The sequence below is a fragment of the Pteropus alecto genome, unplaced genomic scaffold (assembly GCF_000325575.1).
Source record: "Pteropus alecto unplaced genomic scaffold, ASM32557v1 scaffold155, whole genome shotgun sequence".
Lineage (NCBI taxonomy): Eukaryota > Metazoa > Chordata > Mammalia > Chiroptera > Pteropodidae > Pteropus > Pteropus alecto.
The window spans coordinates 12,491,204-12,512,902 of NW_006438113.1; the positions used below are offsets into that span (position 1 = coordinate 12,491,204).

General features: G+C 50.1%; 1 protein-coding gene and 1 pseudogene across 1 annotated transcript in view; one reads left to right on the top strand and one right to left on the bottom strand.

Annotated features, from left to right (window-relative positions):
• LOC102896542 (cadherin-23) overlaps window positions 1-21,699 on the bottom strand; it is a 320,558-nt gene that overhangs the window by 142,411 nt on the left and 156,448 nt on the right. The window contains exons 7-9 of the mRNA XM_025049321.1: window positions 17,022-17,216; window positions 13,257-13,385; window positions 5,539-5,617 (exon numbers count right to left, since the gene is read on the bottom strand). Coding sequence (XP_024905089.1) covers window positions 5,539-5,617; window positions 13,257-13,385; window positions 17,022-17,216 — 403 coding nt within the window. The remainder of the gene's footprint in view (window positions 1-5,538; window positions 5,618-13,256; window positions 13,386-17,021; window positions 17,217-21,699) is intronic.
• Window positions 19,301-19,416, top strand: LOC112482793 (annotated as a pseudogene).

A 21,699-nucleotide genomic window follows, 5' to 3' on the forward strand; every position in this document is an offset into this window, starting at 1 on the left:
CTCACTCCTGCCCTCCTCCAACCCACTGGCTCCAATCTGACCACAGTGAGCTTCATACATTGCACTCCGACCACATCCCTCCCCTGTTGACCTGGCTCCTACAGCCCTCAGGGCCGAGGCCTGGCATTCTCCTGAGCTGAGCATTCCACACCCTGCATGGCGGGGCTCTGCTTCCCTCTGTGGCCTCCTCTCCCCATGGCCTCCCTTACATGCTGTATTCAACCACTCTATGGACATGCCACACTCTCTTACTCTCGGATCTTGGTACACACTGACCTTTCGGCCTGAAAAAGACCCTCCCTCCACAATTCCCTGCTAGTTCTCAATCACCAGTCAGTGGGTGAATTAGATGCTCTGTGAGTCTCCCCACCCCAGTGATGGCTGGGAAAGGGGTCCTCTCCCATGAATTCTTTCTCATTTCTTATAAAAGATATTTTCTAACACATGCAAAAGTAGAGAGAACGGTCTATCGGACTGGGAGCCATCACTTCACGTCAATTATCAACATAGCCCGCGCTTCTCTTCACAGTATTCCACCCACCAGGGCATCGCGGTCTGTCTCCCTGGCTGCACTGCAGGTTCCTGAAGTTGAGAAGGTGCCTCACCACCCCCCACACCCAGTCAGCTCTCAGGACATTAGTATGGCTCTTGGCCCAGAGAAGACCCTCAACCCACCGTGGGTGGATAGCAAGAGTCCTTTTTGTAGAGCATTTACTGTAAATACAGGCATTCTTCTAAGTGCTAACACATCTTAGTTCACTGAATCTTCATAGCATCCCTGTGAGTCATGGGCTATTATTACCTTCATTTACCGATTGGAAAACTGATGCTCAGGTTACACAGCTGGTCAATGGTAGAAGGCAAGCTGAGGCAGTCTAAGTTGGGAATAGAAATAGAGCTTCCCAAAGAAATAGAATGTGAGCCACATGTATTATTTTAAATTCTCTAGTAGCCACATTAAAAGAAAAAATAAATATGTGAATTAATTTTAATAATATGTTGTATTTAGCCCAGTGTATCTAAAATATCATTTCAACATGTCATCAATATAAGACATATTAATGAGATATTTTACAATGTATTTTGCATACTAAGTCTTCAAAATCCTGTGGGTTACATTTACAGCACATCTCAAGGCAGACTCGCCATATTTCAGGTGCTCCATAGCCACATGGGCAACTGTATTGGCCAGCACAGTTAGTGGTCACCACCCTTGACAGTGGCCCTAGAGCTTGCACTCTCAATCACTTCTCTCCTTAAGTGAGTGAAGGAAGAAATGAGTGAATAGGACTCCCAAGGACCCTTGGCCCTGATCTTTCCTTGATAATAATGCTTAATATTTTATGGCTCTTTAGAGTCTCTCTGGCACCATCTTATCTGCCTTAGAGATGATTCACGGTGTTTCCTGGATGAAAATTATGATGTTAAATGCCTTGTGTGGACACACTGATGTAGGTGGCAGGCTGGACCTCAAACCCACAACTCTGGACTCCAACTCCAGTGCTCTGTGGTAAAGTGGGGCATGGCTGTCCCCTGAAGCAAGAATGGCTTTGTCTGGCAGAGGAGAGTCTCTGTTCAGACCACAGGCTAGGCTGGCTCTTGGAGATGAAGGCTGCAGCACCATTATGGCTCCAGAGGAAGTGATGCCCTTGGTGAGTATCAGGACAGGCATAGGCCCAGGGAAAGGATGGAGTCCATGCCAGGTCCTCTGTGGAAAAGAACCTTGTCATTCTTCAGTCTCAGATTGGCCACAAGAGGCTGAGAACAAATTGATGGCAATGAAGCTGTAACTTACCTCTGAAGGCCTCTTTGTTCTTGGCAAAACAGAGGGGTCATTAGTAATGGGTAAAGCACTGGTGTGCAGTCATAAATCCCCTAGCTGCAGGGCTGATAAACAGCCCAGAGGGTACGAGGCCACAGGGAGCTGGACAGGTTAACCATGTGCCGTGGATCACTGTGGGCTCAGGCCTGTGTCCACCCATGTGCTGTCTGAGGCAGCCCCTGCTCAGGCTCTGGAAGCACCCAGAGATTTGGCCACCCAAAGTGGCCCTCAGCACTTGCACCTGGCTCTGGGAGCCCCAGAGGCCCTCCGTCCATTCAGTCTTTCAAATGAAAATGATTTCAAAGCACCTAGAGCTGAAGCACTCAGGGCCAGCTTGGGGGCAGTCAGCATAAAGTGCCCTTTTGGGGCATCTTCTCTTCCTGCTTCAAGGCAAACAGGCACTGGCCAAATCTCCCAGTAAAAGGCTGGGACTTAGTGTCATGAGAGAGGCAGGTATGTGAGATCAGGCACTTGTCAGACAGTATTCTTTGTAGCAGTGTCTACACTGGCTGAGGGAAGTAGGGATGAGGCCAAGTTCTAACCTTCTGCCAACTGCTCCCCTGGGGACTGTGCCCTACTGCCCGTTTGCCTGCTTTAGACCCACACTGAGGCTGGTTTGCAGGGAGACAATGCCAGCCCAGGGCCAGAGGAGATGGGTGGGTGGGAACAGGTGGGTGGGCAGCCAAGTGAGCCAGGTGCTCAGGATGGGAAGGGAAGAAAGAGAGAAGGTCTGCCCTTTCCTTAAGCTATCTGAAAAGATTTGGGTGGGGTCAGGTGGCGACAAATACAAGGACCATAAAGGCCACCCTGCATGTGTGGTCCAAGTGCTATCTTACCAAGGAGAGCAAATATGTGCCACAGGTGCTGCCCTCTCCCTTTCCACACCCATAGGAGACTCTGCCAATTAAATACTGCACTGAGCCCGTTAGACTTCACGGTCCTCTTTAGGCAGCCATTACCAATCAATCAAAGTTGGCATATGAGAGGAAACCCATTTGTCATCCTTTCTAAAAGCCCTCAAGGCACATCTGTGCTGGCAGTGGGAATCCTATAAAGCTGTGTTAAGTGCTCCAGGCCTTCGAGAAGTTTCTGCCTCCTGCCCCCGCCTTCACATACATCCCCTACTTGTCGTTTCACATTTGGGGTCTCCTTTCTCATCCTGTTTACACTTGTGAACCTGGTCCAGGAGACTATGTCCCTGGAAATCTCATAGAATACTGCCCCAAGCAATTGTCCCTAGACTCTAATCTCCAAGCCCAGCCCAGACACTGGAGGTTCAGCTCCACCCTTTAGCCTCCTGCTCCAAGGGGTGGGGGTGAGGAGGTAGAGCTGGCTGAGGCTATCTTTGAAGGCTGGAGAGGACCTGAGGGTCTGGGGCTGGTGGTCTGGAACCCAGTATAGACCTGGAATGGACCAATGCTCTGGAGGATGACCTCCCAGAGTCATTGTAGGAATTTCTGGACTGGCCATGACCTCAGGCCAGATCCTGGCTCCCTGCTCCCTACTCCGATCCAGGCTGGGGTATGTCTGGAATCAGCCCAGAGGCAATGAGATAAAGACAATCCCCCACCCAGCCAAGTGCTCATTCATACTGCCACCTTATTCTGGCTCCCTGATTCCATCACCCTTGGGGCTCACTGGTGTTCCCTCTGATCTCCAGCATAAGCCCCTTGTCACTGGGAGGCACTTGCTTTGCTTCCCAGTTTGAAAAACTCATGAAAGAGACCAGTAGCAGTCTGGGCCACCCTCTTCCTCTGTTTACCAGGAGAGGCCTCCCAATCCCAGGGGACTCTGCCTTCCTACAGAACGGCTTCCTTCCTAGGACTGGTTTTCCCACATCCTGGCCTAAGGACCTCCTGCATTTGAACCGCTTGGGGCACTGTGATTAAAGACCATGCCTGGTCCCCACCTTAGTCCTGCAGAATGAGCATCTCCATGGGTGCCAAGGACTCTGCATTTTTGGTAGGAACCCCAGAGATTCTTGGGCATACTGGAGTTTGAAAACCCACTAACTTAGAGTGACATTCATTCATTCATTCATTTGCACATTCATTCACTCATTCCACAAGTACAAGTACATGTTTACACTGTGCTGAGCATCAGAATGGGGAAGTGGGATGGAGAGAACAGAGGCCCAAACCTGCACTGCTGCTGCTCTGCACATGATCCTGTCTGGCATTTGATCTACATTCTGGGCCCCTGGGCTTAGAGACACAATAATAGTCATGTCAGCAGCTGCAGTTTATAGGGATCCTGTAATACTCCTAATTTCCTGTACTTTCAAAGAGGTGAGGGGGCCTCCCTCCCACCAGCTAAACCCCAGGCTCCCAAGGGTATCTATCATTAGCTACTAGCAGTAATAACAATAATAACAACAATAATAGTAATAATAAAAGTTAACACTTACAAGGTACCTTACATACATTAATTAAGCTCTTTACATATATTTAGTCTTCTGACTTTCAAACCACCCAAGGTAGGCATTCTTATTGCTCCCATCTTATGAATGAGAAACTTATCCACAGCGATATGCTCAAGACTCCATCTTTATGTTCTTGATTGTTACACCTTGGTGTCTCTTGAGCTTAAGGAAGTAAATGCCCCCAAAACGCCATTCCCTGTCCTTGGAGTGTGGTAGGGAGGTGCGATGGGGTGGATGTTAGCCTGATGGCTGGCCATCCTTCTGGTCATCAGTCTGGCCTGGCCAGGTGCACCAGGCTGACCCTTCATTGACTAGTGGGCAGAGCAGGTAGGCCATGTATGGGTAGGGGTTGGAGGACAGGGACAGGGACAGGGACAGTGTCTGTGTGTGAGTGAGCAGCTTCTCATGGACCCAAAGTAACTAGCTCCCTTGCTCCAAAGTAACTAGCCCTGGGACAGTCAAACGGAGCTGCTACTTCATCAGTCTTTGAGTGGGGACATGGGTCAGGGATCCCATCACCCAGAACCTTCTCTGCATTTGGTCACTATTCTGTTCAACCAAGAGAGCAAGTGGGAGAGGAGGGCTTAGGTGGTTCCCCCACTACATTCCAGATGATCTCACCAGCTCCCTTGCTCCAAAGTAACTAGCCCTGGGACAGTCAAACGGAGCTGCTACTTCATCAGTCTTTGAGTGGGGACATGGGTCAGGGATCCCATCACCCAGAACCTTCTCTGCATTTGGTCACTATTCTGTTCAACCAAGAGAGCAAGTGGGAGAGGAGGGCTTAGGTGGTTCCCCCACTACATTCCAGATGACACATAAATTTCTAATGGTCAGAAATGTGAAAAGAACATGAAATTAGCCGAAGTTGCAGCTCTATTCATTCTAAAATGATGTCGAAACTGCTGCTTTTTTGTTGAGTAAGAAAAGAAAAACAAAACGCAGAGTACTACAGGAGGTTAGGTGGGAGTCGCCAATGGCCCAGGCTCAGAGCCCCTAAGTGCCCAGATGCCTCAGACCTTGGACAGCGTCACAAGCTCCTGGCTCCTAGCACCACCCAAGCAGTCCCCAGACATCTTAGCCTCATCCCAAGCTCCTCCTCCTCCTCCCCTGCTCCTTTTTTCTTCACGCAATAAGTCCCTTTTCTGGGTCCTTTGGCCAGAGTTGTTCCGGGGGGCAGGTCCCTTTGTATCACATTCACTCATGGACCTCTCTGTAGCCCCACAGAGCCTGATACTCCTACAGTGGCTCTTTTAGGGTGGTGGTGGGGGACGAAGGACAGCCTAGGCCTTACCTGAGACAATGGTGTAGCCAATCCCCCGGGGACGTCCTTTATCTTGATCGATGGCGGTGATAATACGCACAGTCGTGCCCTGGGTGGGAGAGAGGAGGGACTTGAGTTTGTTTGCCCAGCCCCTGGGCTGCTTCTTTCTTTGTAGCTATCCTGGCATCCACAACTTCATTCCCCAGGTGGACGCCCTGCTTCAAGGCCAGTCTAGGAAGTAGGTGCCGAGTGCTTAGGCCTCGGCTGCCCCCATCATCCCTGGGACACACACTAAAGCCCCCAGGCAAACACCTGTGTCCTTTGTAGAAGCCCAATCTTGCTGATGTGCTTATTCCCCGTTCCTCTATCTCTTTCCTCTCATTCGGTTGAACCACCCAAGAAAGAAGAGCTGATGAGGGAGCATCTGGCAGGAGGACAAGAGATCTGGTCTCTATCTCAACCACCCATCAAATTGCTGTGTGACCTCAGGAAGCCTGTTGCATCTCTCTGGTCTCAGTTTGCCCACCTTAATATGAATAACAACAAAAACCTTGGGAATTTGATTTCAGTAGGACCTGAATAAAGAACATCACCCATCAATTACGCTATGAATGAAAGTATCATAAATCCTTAAAGCAAGTATCTCCAGGAATGACAGTGGCAGCCCTGGAGGCTACCACAGCCCTATGATACATGCCTTATCCAGCAGCGCAACTGGCACGTTGAACCGCCTGGGGCACTGCCTCAAATGGCTCAGTCTCATACCTCATTCTTTCTGTAGCTGGGAGAGAAGAGGCCAGGAGTTGGGACTACCAGGATGGATATGCAGGGGTCTCTGCTCTTAGGGAGCACACAGTCTACAGCAAAGGGTCAAGGACATATGCACAGACACTGCCATACACATATGGGCGTGCTGAGATGCAGAAATGTATCCCAAAGTGCAGAAGTCCACCTGGAGGAGCTGGCAAAGGGTTGTACAGATGGCAAGATTTAGGGTGGGTTATGAAGAATGAGTAGGAGTTTGCCAGGGAGAGAAAACTAAGAGGAAGCAGAGGCTGAAAGCAACGGACTCTCTAGGAAGAGATCCTGGAGTATAACGGGTACATTCAAATATCATTGAATTGATTGGTTGATCGATTGAATAAATAAATGGACAAATGAAAGGATCCTAAGGTCACCACCACCACCACCACTTGCCGAGTTGCCCCTTGCTCAGGGCAACCTTCGCCTTGCTTTCCAGGCCCTATCATACCGTTGTCTAGCCTGCCATGCCTGCCCACCCCACCATGCCTGCCTCAGGTCCTGGCCCAGGCTGCAGTTTTCCCTGGATGATGGACAGCAGGACAGCCCTGTTCCCATCCCCTAGAGAAATATCTACCCTGGCATCTGTATGCATAATGAAGGGCCTATGGTCTTGATGTCTCTCACCCATTCATCAGCTGGAGGCTGAAGCCCTCAGGCTGCATCCTCTACACCCATCTGCGCACCTTCTCCTGTGGCAAGAGGCTTGTTCCCTGACATGCAGGACCTCCGAGCTGGAGGGTGGGGTCCTGGGGTGCAAGGTACCTCTCCTTTAATTCCACCTGGTCTTGCTGCCAGGACACAGAAGTGGTGTCCATTACCTCATTCTCCCCACGCAGCTGTCCCTGCACAGCTGTCACTCCATCCTCTCCTGGGCCCAGGTGTACAGCAATCCAGAACACCTCTAGGTTTGGCTGAGGGAAGGTAAGAATATTCTAGGAGAAACGTCTCCCGTAGATAGATGGACACAGTCCAGAGGTCAAGACCTTCCAGAAAGCAGGTCAGGCTCCCTCCATTGGGCCCCTTCCACTGGGGATAGGAGCTCTGGCTAGATCTTCTGGGGGAAACATACCGTTTCGAAGAAGTCAGAGAAAGATGCCGTTAAATGAGCATCGCACGAAGTGAATTCTGAGGACCCAAGTTGTGCCAGAGACTGTGAACTACCAGCTGCAGCAGAAGCTGTCCTATCTCGAGCACTCACGCTGTGCCTGGTGCTGCTGCAAACACTTTTTATGTACTAACTCATTTCACCCTCACAACTACCTCACGAGACAGCCTCATTTTACAGAAGAAAATACTGAGGAACAAGAGTTAAGCAGCCTTTCCAAGTGAATGGTGAAGCCAAGATTCAAACTCAGGTACTTTGGCTCCAAAACGCTCTTGCCTGCCAGGTGATGCTTCTTCTGCAACAGGTTCTGTTATAATAACTGTCATTCATGGAAATTGTTGCTGTATGCCAGGCACTAGTCTAAGCACTTTACGAGCATTAACTCACATCAAATTTGGAAAACGTACCTACCCATCCCACCCGAGGAGATGCACAATGGATGTCAGTATGGTTAGGTCTCCTGAAAGTAATAAAGAAAGTGGTAAAGAAACCTGCTAAGTTTTGTCCCTAGGCTTGCTGATCTGAAGACAGACTCTTTCACGTAACATCTGTTAACAGCCCCAGACCCAGGGGTCCGTGGGAGGTCCTTTAGGAAGTACTGCATTAGACTTGAAGGGTCTACACTACTGTTCTCCAATATCACCTTATAAGGGGCTCTCTTTTTGTAGTCTGCCCTTCCTGGGGTTATTTCTCACTTAGGAGAGGCTTGGATTTGTCCCCAGGAGGAAGTCCTGAGGGTGCAGGACTCTGGCCCGAGGTTCCAATTGCTGGGATGGGCTTTCTGGACACCAGGACAACTCTCATCTGGGGTGGGCCCCACATGTATCCTGGCAGAAGGATCTCTGGGCTGCCCCTGGTCAGCTAAAGAACTGAGGGATTGGGGTGGTGGACAGTGCTGGCCTGTGCAAAGAGTGGACTTAGTGGCCCTTCGTGCATCTGCCCCCAGGCACTCCTGCTCTGGGCTGCCTGGAGTCCTCCTGGGTGGGCGGGGCTCAGAGGGGCCAGCAGGCAAGAGGTCCAGACGACAAGGAGGCTGGCTCTCCTCGGGAAGAGCCACACCTGAGCCTCTACAAAGTCAGATCTAAAAGGCTCCTGTCAAAGTTTGGGTTTCATCTCTTTTTGGGTAAATAAATCCATTTTTAATAAAATCCTGAGCTTTTAATACAAGTGCAGCCAAAAAGACTGGAAATGTTATGAGAAGGAATTAACGAGGAGGAATGGGGGCTCTTGGGAACCTATTGGCTTTTGTTTCTGAGTCTCAGTGATTATACTTTCAATATACTGAAACTTATTTCCAAAGATGAGGAGATGAAGTGAGGCCTCTGCCTGACCCGGAGCTGGGCCCCTTACCAGGGGCACTTGCAAGGAGAGCAGGTGGGCAGGCTCAGGAGGTCTAGAGATGGGGCTCACTCTGACATGGGCTTTTTCCCCTCACGAGAACCCACATGGCAAGGAGGAGGCCTGTTGGGAAATAGGATCCCCCTAGAAAGGTAAAAGGTACATAGGCCTGTGGGGTCCTGACTCTGGTGGGAAGAACAGCACAGTCAGGGGAGTAAGGGTTTGACTCTTGCCAGACTGCCTTGGTTTGAATCCTCTGAGTTACTCAACCTCTAGCTGCCTTGTTTTACCCATCTATAAAATGGGTCTTAATAACAGTTCCCATCCCTCGGCAATTGATACAGGTAAAGCACTTGGAACAGCACCTAGTACACAGCAAATGCTGTAAAAGTGACTGCAGCCATTCACTGGGGCCTGGAATCACTGTGAGCATCAGAAGAAAGCCAAGGTGCCTCTTTCCAGACAGTACACATGTGACGTTCCAAACAATGTCAGCAAATTCAGACTCCCCAGCACCCCAGATTGATAATTCCCACCCTAGAGGTAAGGCACTTCCTTAGAATTTATAAAGAAGACAGCTAATAGCCCACAGGAGAGAGCCAGCATTTGGTGAGCACCTACCATGCACCAAACACTGTGCTGGGCACCCAATATAGGTTCACTCATTTTTTCCTCACGAATCCCCACGGTGAGGGTATATGTGCGGAAACAGGCTCGGAGGGTTCAGGGATTTGCTCAGAGTCACAAGGTGTGCTGAGTGGCTAAGGTGAGTAGGGAATGGAGGGCTATGTTGGCATGGGCTTGGGTGGGTGCGTGAGGCAGCCCCAGACTATGAGGCTTGATACCAGGAAGGGACGTTGGGACAAAGTTGAGAGGAGCTGGGACTTCTCCAGCAAAAAATATGTGTCCCCCTTTTTTCTGCGGCCTGCTTCCTTCCAAAGAAGCTGGCCAGAAGAGCGGCTGAAGCCAGAACCCAGCTAGGCTCTACCCGGCTTCAGGGGTCCTGGTCCACCTCCCTCCCTGCCGGCTCAGCTGGGACTGCCTTTCCCCCACTTCCACAACAGGATTAAGGACTTGAAAGTGGACATGCAGTTTGCTTCAGGAATGGGAGGTGCCTTTAGGGGGAGGCCGGTGGAGGCTGAAGGGGACTTCCGACAAGAGCTGCCACAGCAGATTCTGAGGCAGAAAATCCTATTTCTCAGTTCTTAATTCCAGTCAATTCCAGTCAAAGGGCTGATAGGCATCAGCTGGCAGTAATTTGTGCAGTTTATCCGCTCTTTTCACCTTCTATCGGTCCTTCACTGACGGGCAGGCCGACATGCTGCTGCTCGAGTGAGGAAATTAAAATTTGATGCAATAATCCCAAATAAGAAGGATTTTATTAGGTAATATATACACTTTAGATGAGGCATGCTGGCCTGATACACTGATAGGGAGAGGCATACATGCTGGGAGCCGCCAGATAAAGAGGAGGAATGAGGGAGAGTGGGCAAGGGTTCGAATAGAGACCCTGGGCCAACAGTGGCAAGGCGGGAATGGGGATGCCTGGGTCTTCCAGCCTGGGAGGCTAAACAGGCCGTGGTGCTCTCAGCCCCAGCCAGGCCCGGGAAGTACTATGTTAAATCAAGGTTACACACTGTAAAGGGGCATAGAGAGCCTGGATCAAGGAATGGAAACTAATTAGAGGCCTGAAAAAATTGGGCTTGGGGTGTATGGGGATCAGTTTGTAGGGGATCAAGGGCAGCCAAGGAATAAGCAAAAAGGGTAGACGCTGGAAGGCTCATTGCAAGTGTGGATGTGGAGATGAGTCTGTGGCACTGGGGGAGCCAGGCGAGCACCCAGGGAAGCCCCGAACCCCTACTTACTTCCTTTAGTAAGGAAAGAAAGCTTCAGTGGTCTTGTGGGGCCAAAAGGACAACCTTGGCAAGGCAAAGAGATGTCAGGGTCTCTGAGCCTGAGAGAATATATCAGATGCTAAGAAACAGAGGATCAGGAGAGCAGGAGCTAAGGAGAGCAAGTCTCCCCATTTTCTTGGGCTGAGGGGTCACCCTGGCTGGAGCCTGTGGAATTATCTGGAGAGGAGAGGGTGTAGCTTAGCACAAGGCCCTGCCCACAGGAGGGATTTAATAGATGTCTAGTGGATGGATAAAAGAATGAAACATAGAATGAATGAATGGACAAACTCAGAAATCTGCAGATCTGAAACAATATCGGCTATGATCTAGGGATGACAGAAAAACCAAACTGAAGGGTCTTAGAGGACACTCACATTGCCAATAAGCCTCTTTCTGACTATCAGTTCTCTGAGATGAAGCTGAAGCTGGGACCCCCGGCCCAATCCAACTCCTCTGACTGACTGACTGGCCGACTCATAATCACCGTGATTGAATGTCTGCAGTGCTGGCACTTGCCGGGTGCTTTACCGGAGTGTGCTATCTCCAGGCCTTAAAACTCTCAGATGCAAGAGGCACTGTTGTAGACATTATTAGCCCCAGTTTCCCAATGACGAAGCGGTCCAGAGAGTGTGTGATTTGGCCAAGGTGAGTGCATGGCTGTGTAGGGTCCTGCTCCGAGTTTCTTGGGCTGCTTGGCCACCATCACATCCTTACTTTGATCAAAAAGTTGGCTTTGCCCATCTTCTTTGCACTCAGCCCTGGACAGGAAGTCCTGGGAGACCCATAGGAAGCCTGCAGCCAGGTCCAGAGACTCAGCTCTCTTGATTATTGGGAGGTCTAAAGTGACCCACTCACACATCAGTGAACATTACAGATGTGACTATAATTTAGTGGTAAATTCTCAGCACAGAGAGAGTCAGTTCTACTAGAGAAAAGGGAGAGGGATGGCTATGTCTGCAGGCCAGTGAGGATGAAGCCAGAGCTGGTCTGACCAGGGCATCTATTCATTCATTCATTCATTCATTCATTTATTCATTCCATAAACACTTCCTGAGCACCTGAGCTGTGCTATCCCCACAGCAGACCCCATCCCTGCTGAGCTATGCTTCCAGTCTATCAGGAAAGCAGAGGCTGAATAAGCTGCTTAGGAGCACTGAGCGCTAAGATGGGGATGTCCAGGGGCCAAGGACAGATGGGAGTACCAGATTCATCTAAAAGGTCAGGGAAAGCCTGCATGGGCTGAGAAGATGTGGCCTTAGCAAAGAGGTTTGGGGCAGACGTTCTTCAGTCTCAAAAGCGGGAGCTCCTGCTGTCCATGGACCACCAAGAAAGAGAAGGCTGGGGCAGGGGCCAGTCAGACATTCCCCTCTACTCTCGAAGCAGCGTCAGATCCCGGAAACAGGAGGCCAAGAAGCATCCTGCTTGTTAGACCCCCTACTCCATAACCTGGGCCCAAGAAAGAAGTGGGTACTCCTACACACCTGGAGACTTCAGGCATGCCAATGCTCAGGACAGACCACAGTCCCCAAACTAGAGGTCAGGCTTCCTTGGCCCGTGGTGGCTCAGGGGCATGGTCTGCACCCTGGTCAAGGGAAGCCTGCCTCCCACTTGTGCTCAATTCTGTGAGCCTGTACAGATGTGCAGGTGGAGCCTGTACAGATGTGAAAGTGGAGCCTGGAACCTCCACTTGTTCAGGTGGGTGCTCCACTTTGCTCTCAAAGCTGTGTGTCCTTCCTCTAAGCACGCTAAGTTCCCTCAAAAGGAAGGGCATGTTTTTCTCTCCACAAGAGCTGCTCCCCAAGCTGCTCCCCAAGGGGTTGCCTCTGCCCAGAGGAGCAATCTTTTTTCTAATTTATCAGCTCAGAGCAGGCGTTTTATTCCAGTTTGCATAAAAGTATGGATGGCTATCAAGTAAGAATGCTTGTCACTGCCTGCCTGGACCATAGCTGAGTGGGCAGTAGCATGTGTTTTGTTATTAAAGACACCTAGTCAGAAGTGGACACGTGGCCCAAGGGTAGCCAATCTACAGGCTGGCTGGTGACCAATGACCTTGTCACATGACACAAAATCATGAGCATAACTAATCAGGTGTCTCTCTTAAAGATAGGTACTTGAGAAACCCAAAGCCTAAGCAGTTAGGAGGGGTAGCTGGAGCTGGGAGCTCTTAAGGAAGAATCAAGTCTGGGAGGGCCTGCGGAGCGGAGGGCAAGCTGCTGCCATCCTGAGTGGTGTTTGTTGGTGGGAGAGGCAGATTGACCTATTGGCCTATATGGGACATGGCTGAGCCACACTGATGTTTCAGTGAGCCTGGCTGAGTCCAAATCCACTCTCTAGCTCAGGCAGAGTGTCCCCATCACCCCACATAAATCTTTTTGCAATGCTCCCCTTCACATGTATTATCAAGCCCTTGTTCTTTGCTACTTAGAGCCCTCCAGGGTTGAAGCGGGGTGAGGTGGCATGTGTAGAGGGGGTTGGGTTTTTCCTGTGCTGGGACACCCATCACATCATACATAGGGACTGGGAAGAGTAAGAAATGACAAAGAGGAGCCTGTCCCATTAAACAAGGCCCCAATTCCTATGTCCCATAGGCCCAGCAAGGGTCTTACCGGAGGAGAATGCTCATAGATGTTGGTGCTGTAAGGCAGGTTGATGAAGATGGGGTCCATGTCTTGGACATCTGTGATGATGATGGCCAAGTTGGCCAGAGTGGACAGAGGCCTTGTCTTGTCTTGATCCTTAGAGGACAAAAGTACATAGTCTTAGGTTAAGTGATGTTGTAGAGATACACACATGTACACAACACACACGCCTGCACACGCATCACACCCATGTGCACAAACATGTGTGTGCATATGTACACATGCCCTCCCACACTCTCACAGGGAAGGGCATTAATGTGCGGAAGTGCAGGAACTCAAGAACCCGCAGTGATCTAAGAACACATACAAGGTCTCCAAGGCCCAGTGGAAAGTGGCTTATCCAATGTCACAAAGCAGGGCTGGAGTAGAACTCAATCTCCTGCCCCTAGCCTGGCCTAGGCCTGACCACCCTGGACATCTGTGGGTGGGATGACTGGCTTGGGGTAAAAGATGGAGCTGTCTTTAGCTCCTTCCCTGGATTCAGCCAGGGTGAATCCTATTGCCCTTCTCCATGCCCACTTCCTGCCCCCTCTAATCGTTGGGGCAGCAAGGGACTGACTAGAATGGGGCTTCCTTAGAAGAATGGCCCTTTGACTCCATAGCGGGCTACTCTAGGACCTGCATCCCTCTGCTCTGCATTTTGGGTTTATTGATCAAGCAACTTTTCCAGTTGAACCAGCAGGGGGAGCTCCAGGGCCTGTGACATTTGGGGGGACTCCAGGAAGGAATCCTGAGAGGTCGTGCAGGCCATCCCTCTGTGGTCAGGCAGGCAATGTTTAAACACTCCTAGTTAGTTGGGAACTTAGTCCCATGAAAGCTCACCAGGAACAGAAACTCAAAGCCTATATTTTATTACCCTAAAATACACAGCCCACTTCAATAGCCCACTACTATTGAATAACAATAGTCGATGAGCATAGCAACCTCGTGCTGAGTACAGATTATACTCCAGGCATGTGCTAGACACCTCATTTGCTTTTGTAGGTATTATGTGTGCATTATTAAGATGAGTTTACAGAGATTCAGAAAGGTTAAGTAACTTGCCCAGAGTCACACAGCCATTAAATGTGTATCCAGGACTCAAACGCAGGTCTTTTTGTCATAAAAATCTGCCTTTAACTCTCTTAATTTGGAGCTCTAACACTAGCTCAGTCTCTCACTTGCTGGGTCACTTTAAATAAGTTCTTTTCCTTCTTAGGATCTCAATTTCCTTCTCTGTGAGATGAAGGGGCTCAATGCAATGACCTTTGTGGATCCTTGGGCTTTTAAATTCTCTGGTCTGGGATTTGAGGAGCAACTGTCCTTGGGTTAGACCTGTCTTGGTTTGTCTGGGGTGACCAGAATAATACAAGGCATTTGGAGCAATTCTGCACGTTAGGAGCCTAGTTACTGCTCCTGCCCACTAGAGACAGAGCTGCAGCACCTTTGAGAATGGACTCTGATTGTTTTAAGAGTCCTCAGGGGCAGCCAAGGAGTAAGCAGAGGGCCTTCGGGGATGAAAAGTGGGTGCAGCAATGGAGGGGAGAGTGTGAAGTCAGGAGGAGCTGGGCATAGGGACCACAGGGGAGACAGCATCCCAGGCTCCAAGACCACGGCCTAGGCTTGGGGATTGCCCATGATGAGAGCTCTCAGCCAGGGACTTGAATGACCACCAGGCAGATAGCCAGAGGGAAGGCCTGGCAGGAAGTCCCTTGACCTCTTGGGCATACACTGCCAGTGGTTCTGATTTGCCACCACCAGGCTTTTGTGGGCAGCTGGCTTTGTCCAGCCTGGTACCTGCCCTCCCCATCCCACACTGTGGCTTCAGCCCTGCTCCTGCCACAGATGCCCCCATCCAGCCCACCCCTGACTCCATGACTGGGGAAAAGGGATGGAAGTGGGCATATCTGGCAGGGCAGGCACCTTACCAGGGTTCCAGCTGTCACTCAGGGGCCTGCGGTTCTCAGCAGCTTGTTCCCAAGGGAATCCTCACTTTTCCCCACCCTGGTACCCACCCATTGATGGCTGGGAACCCACACTGCTCCCTGTAGTGCCACAGAGGAGAATCTCCTTGCGGAAATGCCCAGCGACCAAGGGCACAGTGCTAGCTCTGAAAGGGAATTGTGGATAAGCTGGGAGAGCCATTAATAAGTGGGGTTCTCAGCCCCTCCTGCCCTACCACTTCAAGGCCTGATTGCTGGGAGATTAATAGCAATTTAACTGTATTCCCCATCCCATCTTGAGCCCAGGCTTCTTGACAGGCCTGGCCACCTAGATTCTCGCCTATGCCCAACTCTGGTCTCTTCCCTACCCCATCAAAGCCATTTTTATGGTGGATTCAAATTATCCCACAGGGACACGTTAATAGCAAGACAGAAAGCAAGCATCTGCGTTTCTGGGCCCAAGTGTGTGCCAATGGAGAGCGGTGGGAGGGTAACTACCTCATGTGTGAGTGTAAGGGAGTTTGGAAAGGTACGGGTGTGTGCAAAAAGCGATTCTGGCCCCGGGAGGCCCCCCATTCCAGAAGTCAGTTTTACAAACAGCAGCATTCTCCAGATACTAACACTTAACAGGGGAAGAAGGAAAGAATGTCCGGGTCATCTGCAGTGGCTTCCTCAGGGGCCAGTGGGATAGATACGAAGGGACAGTTTGCATTTCCTGGTTCCTATAGCTTCTCTGCGTCTTGACCAAGCATGCAGGAACCCCTTCTTTCAAAACCAGATCCTCCACACATTTAGTGTGCCTTTTCCAGAGATCTGGGTTCTATGACCTGCTAAGTAGAGCCCCCAGCACTACTGGCAGCCCCTACTGCAGTGACATAGAGCCACAGGGTAGATACTGCATGTCAGGCAAATAGGTTCTAGAGAGTCAAGAATGACTCCAGTAATTTATTTCTCTTGGCCTGAGCTTTGTAAACAAATCTACTTGCCCTGCTACTAGCTGAAGGCTCCAGCTAAGCCTCGAGGCAGTGGCCAGGAGCAGGAAAGAGCAGGGCTGGGCTAGGATGCTCTTTAAGACGTGGCTGGCTTGTCTCCAAGGCCCTCGCAAACAGCCGGTGACAAAGGCAAGTGGCTGCGATGCTCTAGAGACACAGAGACTCAGTCATGGGCATTGGACTAGGTGTCATACAACCTGAGTTGGGGGTTCTTGCTGCTCTACTATTCATTAGCTGTGAGTCTCAACAGTGTCAGCCACAAAATGGGATAATTATTTCTCTCTTGACTAACTCACCCTGGAATTCCCAGGGCCCAGCATGGTGCTTGGCGCAGATGGGAGCACCCGACTGTGTTAAGTGTCACCGCTCTAGAGCAGTGGCCAGGACTCCTCTGGCTCTTGCATGTTGGATGGTCAGGACACAGCTAGGGTGACACCTCTGTCCTGTGTCCCTGCACTATGAATGTCCTGTGGGGTAAGTTACCAGTGCAGGTGCTAGAGCCCAGCTTCTGGGGGACTGTGGACAAGTTACTGAATGGCCCCCGTACCTCGTTTTCTTCATCTGTATACCAGGTATCTTAATAATACTTATGACACAGGGCTCTTTTGAGGTTTAACGGAGAGAATCCATTTGAGTGCTCAGCACAGTGCCAAGGACACAGCACGAAGCCTCAGTAATGTCAGCTGTCATTATATTATTACTATCACCAGCATCATAGAACCTCGAGGAGCAGGGTACTAGGTTGATGTTCCGTCACTCTGTTCGAAGGTGGGAGGAGGCCATGTTGGGTTGCCTGGGGCCCAAGTGTGGCAACTCACCGTGGCGTTGACGGTGAGCTGGTAGGCCTGTGTGATCTCGTAGTCCAGCTCCCGGGTCACCGTGACAATGCCGCGGGCGCTGTCGATGGCAAAGAACTGGGAGGGGGGCTGGAAAGAGTAAAGGACGCTGCCTCCTGCACCCAGGTCGGGGTCTGTGGCGTTCACGATGAAGATGGGTGTCCCCACCGGTGTGTTCTGGGGTGAAGCAAAGCAAATAAAAGGGTGAGTAGAGCTCAGAGCAGCTGCCTTCATGAGTGACTATTCCCCCAAAGCCCATTAACCACGGCCCTCCAGCCAACCAGACCTGCGGCCTTGTCATTTTTATTCTAAGAGGGTTCAGAGGAATTTAAAATGCAGTATCTATTTTTTTTTCTTTCTTTTGATGGCCTCCTGGTGGCTGTAACAGCACCAGTTCCAAAGATGAGCTGCTCATCCTGGAGTTCTGGATGAGAGCCTTTCGGTCCCCAAACCCCTGTTTCTTGGCAATTTTGTTTCCTCTGTTGAGTGCGCCCCGGCTGTCCAAGCCTCAGGCCTGGGCTGCTCTGGAGGACGTCCGTGAGTCTGCGTGTCAGGAGGTTTCAAGGGCAGGGAGCCAGGAAGTGCATGCTATGGAAACCCTGGGGGCTTTGTCTGGCACCACAGAGGTTACCTGGCTTGCCCTGGGGTGAGGCGCACACACGCCCTTCCCTAGGGCCATGGCAGCCTGCTACCAGAGGAATCCGCAACACCAGCCCAAATGTTACCACATCCCACGAGCCTTCTGTGATTCCCTCTGCTATACAAAGTGTATAGACCCCTGCTCCTTTCTGACTTGGGTCCTTGGTTAAACACAACTTCCTCATAGAGGCCTTTCAGACCCCTAAGGCAGGTCAGCCCCCACTATGTCCCCACCTCTGTCACTGTTCATATTCGGGGTCCCACAGCACCCTGGAATTCTTCAACCCCCACACTTCTCCTATAATTCCTTGGACCACGCCTGTCTTCATAGGCCTGTGTTCCACGGAAGCCATGGGGCTCTATCTGTCTTCCCTAGCACGGTGCTGGGCATTTGGCAGATGTTCAATAAACATTCTTTATGGAGACATGAAGGAATCTCTATGATAACACTTAGCACATTATATTCTGAGTATCTGTTTGCATCCTCTGCTCACTGTCAGTTCTCATCACTGAATACCCACCACAACGTCTGGTAGGTAAACTGTGCCTGCTAACTGTTGAGTGAGTGAATTTATTCATAATTTAGTGAGCTCTGGACACATCTGAAGACGGGCAATCTAATGACGCCCTTCACGGAAACAAAGAAGTAAAAAACAATCTCTGCTCCTGTTGACTATGTGCCAGGTCCTGTGCTGGGGTTGCATCTGACAGCTCTGTGACAAGTATCTTTTTAGGTGGTAGCTATTATCCTATTTTCAAAAAGGAGCCCACACTATGGGAGGTGAACACATAGTTACTGTTAAAGTGTACAGCTGAAACTTATTGGATTTCGTTAACCAATGTCACCATAAAAAATAAATAAATAAATAAATAAATAAATGGAACCCACAACACCAGATTCAGAGTGGTTAAGTAACTTGACCAAGTCACACAGCTAGGCAGTGGCAGAAGGCCTTGAATTCAGGTATAGCCCATGATCTCAAGCTCTATACTAAACACTTCTCTAAAATACTTATGGTAGTTGTTTTCCTAACTCTCTGTAAGACACCGAGGTCAAATGCCAGCATGGCTGGTACCTCCTAGCCAGGAGTACGGGATTGTCCTATAAGCAACCTGAGGGCAGAGATGCAATATTCCTGGTCCTCTGTGTTCTTTGTACACTGGGACAATGACTGGGACCCTTCTAACATCTGCAAGGTTCCTTTCAAGAAGGGTATCCACAGTGCTGCTCTCCATGCTGCTGGTCATGACCTGGGCCCTGCATCACTGCCTTGAGCAGCTTCTTTCTTTGGGGACTGTGACTGAGAATGCAGACAGTCCTTCCCTAGGACTATCTACTTGAGGCAAGAATGTCCTAGATAAGGCCTAGTCAGGCTGGAAAGGGGCCCCAGGGAACAAAGCCATGGAGCCACCATTGTTTCTAACTGACAGTAGCACTAACTCTCTCTATCATAAAGTATCTTAGAACCTGTCCTTCTCCACCTAGCACTGAGGACAGGAGGCAGCCAGGGGAGGCCCTGCTCCTCTACACCATCCACGATTCCCCAGTGCCCCTTTGCATTGAAAGTAGGCCTTCATGCTGTGGCCCTGTCTCCTCCTTTACACTTTATTACCTGACAGGTATGGCTTCTTGGTCTTTTAGCTAAGATCATGTGTAGTATCTTTCTTATCAATTTAATATTTCCTGGCAGGTAGAGCTATTTGTACTTTTCAAACCCATCGGGCTCCCTCACACCTCTGGGCTTCTGAACATGCGTTTCCTTTGCTAGGCCTGCCCTCCCCAGCTTAGTGGCTTGGAAAACAGATGCTCTCTCTCCCTCCAAAAGAGAATCAAGTGTGCAAGGGGGCAGAGCGAACAAGTGCTAGAATTTCAGGAATGGACAGACCTCAGTTGGAACCCCAGCCTTGCTGTGTGTCTTCGGTCTAGTTACTTAATTTCTCTGATTCTTAATCCCTTTCTGTACATTGAAGTCAATAATATCCCATAGGGTTAGTGTGAAGAGTATAGGAGCTCACGAATGTAAACTTCCCAGTATATAATAAGGGCTTAAAAGATGGCAGCTGTGATTTTATTGTCTGAATACTTTCTAGAAGACTGCAGATAAGAACATCTTCAAGGGTAGGGCAAAGAGGTATCAAGAAGCACTATAAATTTGAATGATACTAGGCTGGGCATTCCTTTTCTGTACCTACCCCCGCCCCAGATCCATTGAGTACCCTGTTCTGCCTTCATCTCCCCCTCCACCTCCCCACCCCTGGATGACCTCAATGAATTGTACCCCAGGCTCCCCTGCTGGCTGACTACTGCCAAGGTAGGTGCTGGTAGGAGCTCAGCATTTGAGGAGAGGCAGGAAGAGAAATAGTTTGGGGTACTATTTCCCCACTCTTTCAGCTCCAGCTCAGCAGCCCCTCCTCCCTGGCCCCAGCTTTTGGTGGCCTCTGGCAACACTATCCCTTCCCCTTCCCCTTTCAGCCCCCAGGGTAGTTAAGAGCTTCTTCCCACTGCTGCTAGTCTCCAGTTCCTTACAATCTCTTAATGCCCCCTAGGCACACCCACCCCTCTGTAAGTTGTCTTCTCACTGAAATGCCATTATTGGAACTCCCTGAGATGAACTGTTTCCTAGGGCACCCTGATGGATATAGGCACTCTGCAAATATATCCCCCAAGCCTTACCACTTGGAAAGCTCAACTCTGAACTCCTCTGGTGCTGGACTCAGTGAAGCCAGTCTCTGTCCTGACATTCCACCACAGTGGCACTGGTCTTCAGGAGATCTTTATGAGGTTCTCAGCTAACCTTCAGTTCTCTCTCTCCACCCCTCTCTCTCTGGATCCAACATACACATGACACATGAGTGCCAGAGTCAGCCCCACGTTCCAGAACGAAACACTCCATCAGAGCCTGTGGTTCCTGCCATGAGAGGGATGGACATGCTCCTATTTCAGAGCAGCCAGCCCTGCTGTGAGGCAGCTAGACAGCACTTCAGAGCACATCCCACACAGAGCCAGTGCCCAGAGGAGAGGGGTGACTCTCATGAGAATGTCAGCTCTCCAGCCCCCTGCCTCGGGGAGGAGAGGACATTTCGCCCAGCCATACTGCACGGTCTGGGACGACGCAACTGATCGCAGGATTTAAGAGCAATCCAAGAAGACAGAAAGGGAAAAAGAAAGGATGGTCCTATGACTGACCTTCTTGGCTTTTATGTTTCATGCCCTGCAGTAGAAACTCATTTAATTTCTGCATAACTTAGAAAAGGTTTTAAGTAGGCCTGGCAAAGAGCCATTCATACACTTAGATGGGACAAGCCATTGGAAAGAAGAGAGTGCTGACTTTCTGCATTTCAGATCCTGCATGCCATGCTCTGTCAGGGAAATGGGGAGGGGCGCTCATCGACATGTACACTGGGGGCTCCTCCAAGCGCCCAGCTGCTGTTTCATGGAAACGTGCAGATGTGCTCACAGGTCTCTGCAAGCAGATGTCCTCTATGGCACCAGGTGCGTCTGGGTTTCCAAGTATACCACAGGCAGTAAAACTTGGAGGCTCAGAGCGTGGACGCTCTAAGCTGGAGTCTCAGCTTTTCCCCTTATTGGCTGGAGACCTCAGACATACACTGTTAAACTTACTCTTTTGGTCTCCGTTTCCCCATGTAAAGGAAAATGTAAAAATGGAGCTATTAACTGTACTACCTCTGAGGGTTGTGAGAAAGATTACAGAGAGAGAGAGAGAGAAAGTGAGAGAGTGAGAGAGAGAGAGAGAGACAGAGAGAGAGAGAGAGAGAGAGAGAGAGCGCGAGCACGAGCGCTTCTCCCTGAGCCAGGTACACAGCAATATTGAGCAGTACTCAATAAATGATTGTTGCAATTATTATTATGGTAATAAAATACCATCACAGGCAGTGTAAGATGAGCCCTATTTAAAGGGGGATATTAGAAAAAATGTAAACAGTCAATCAGTCTCTTCATCATGAACTTAAACAAATAGGCATTTTAAAATTCAGTAAGAGAACATCTCTGTTGATTGGT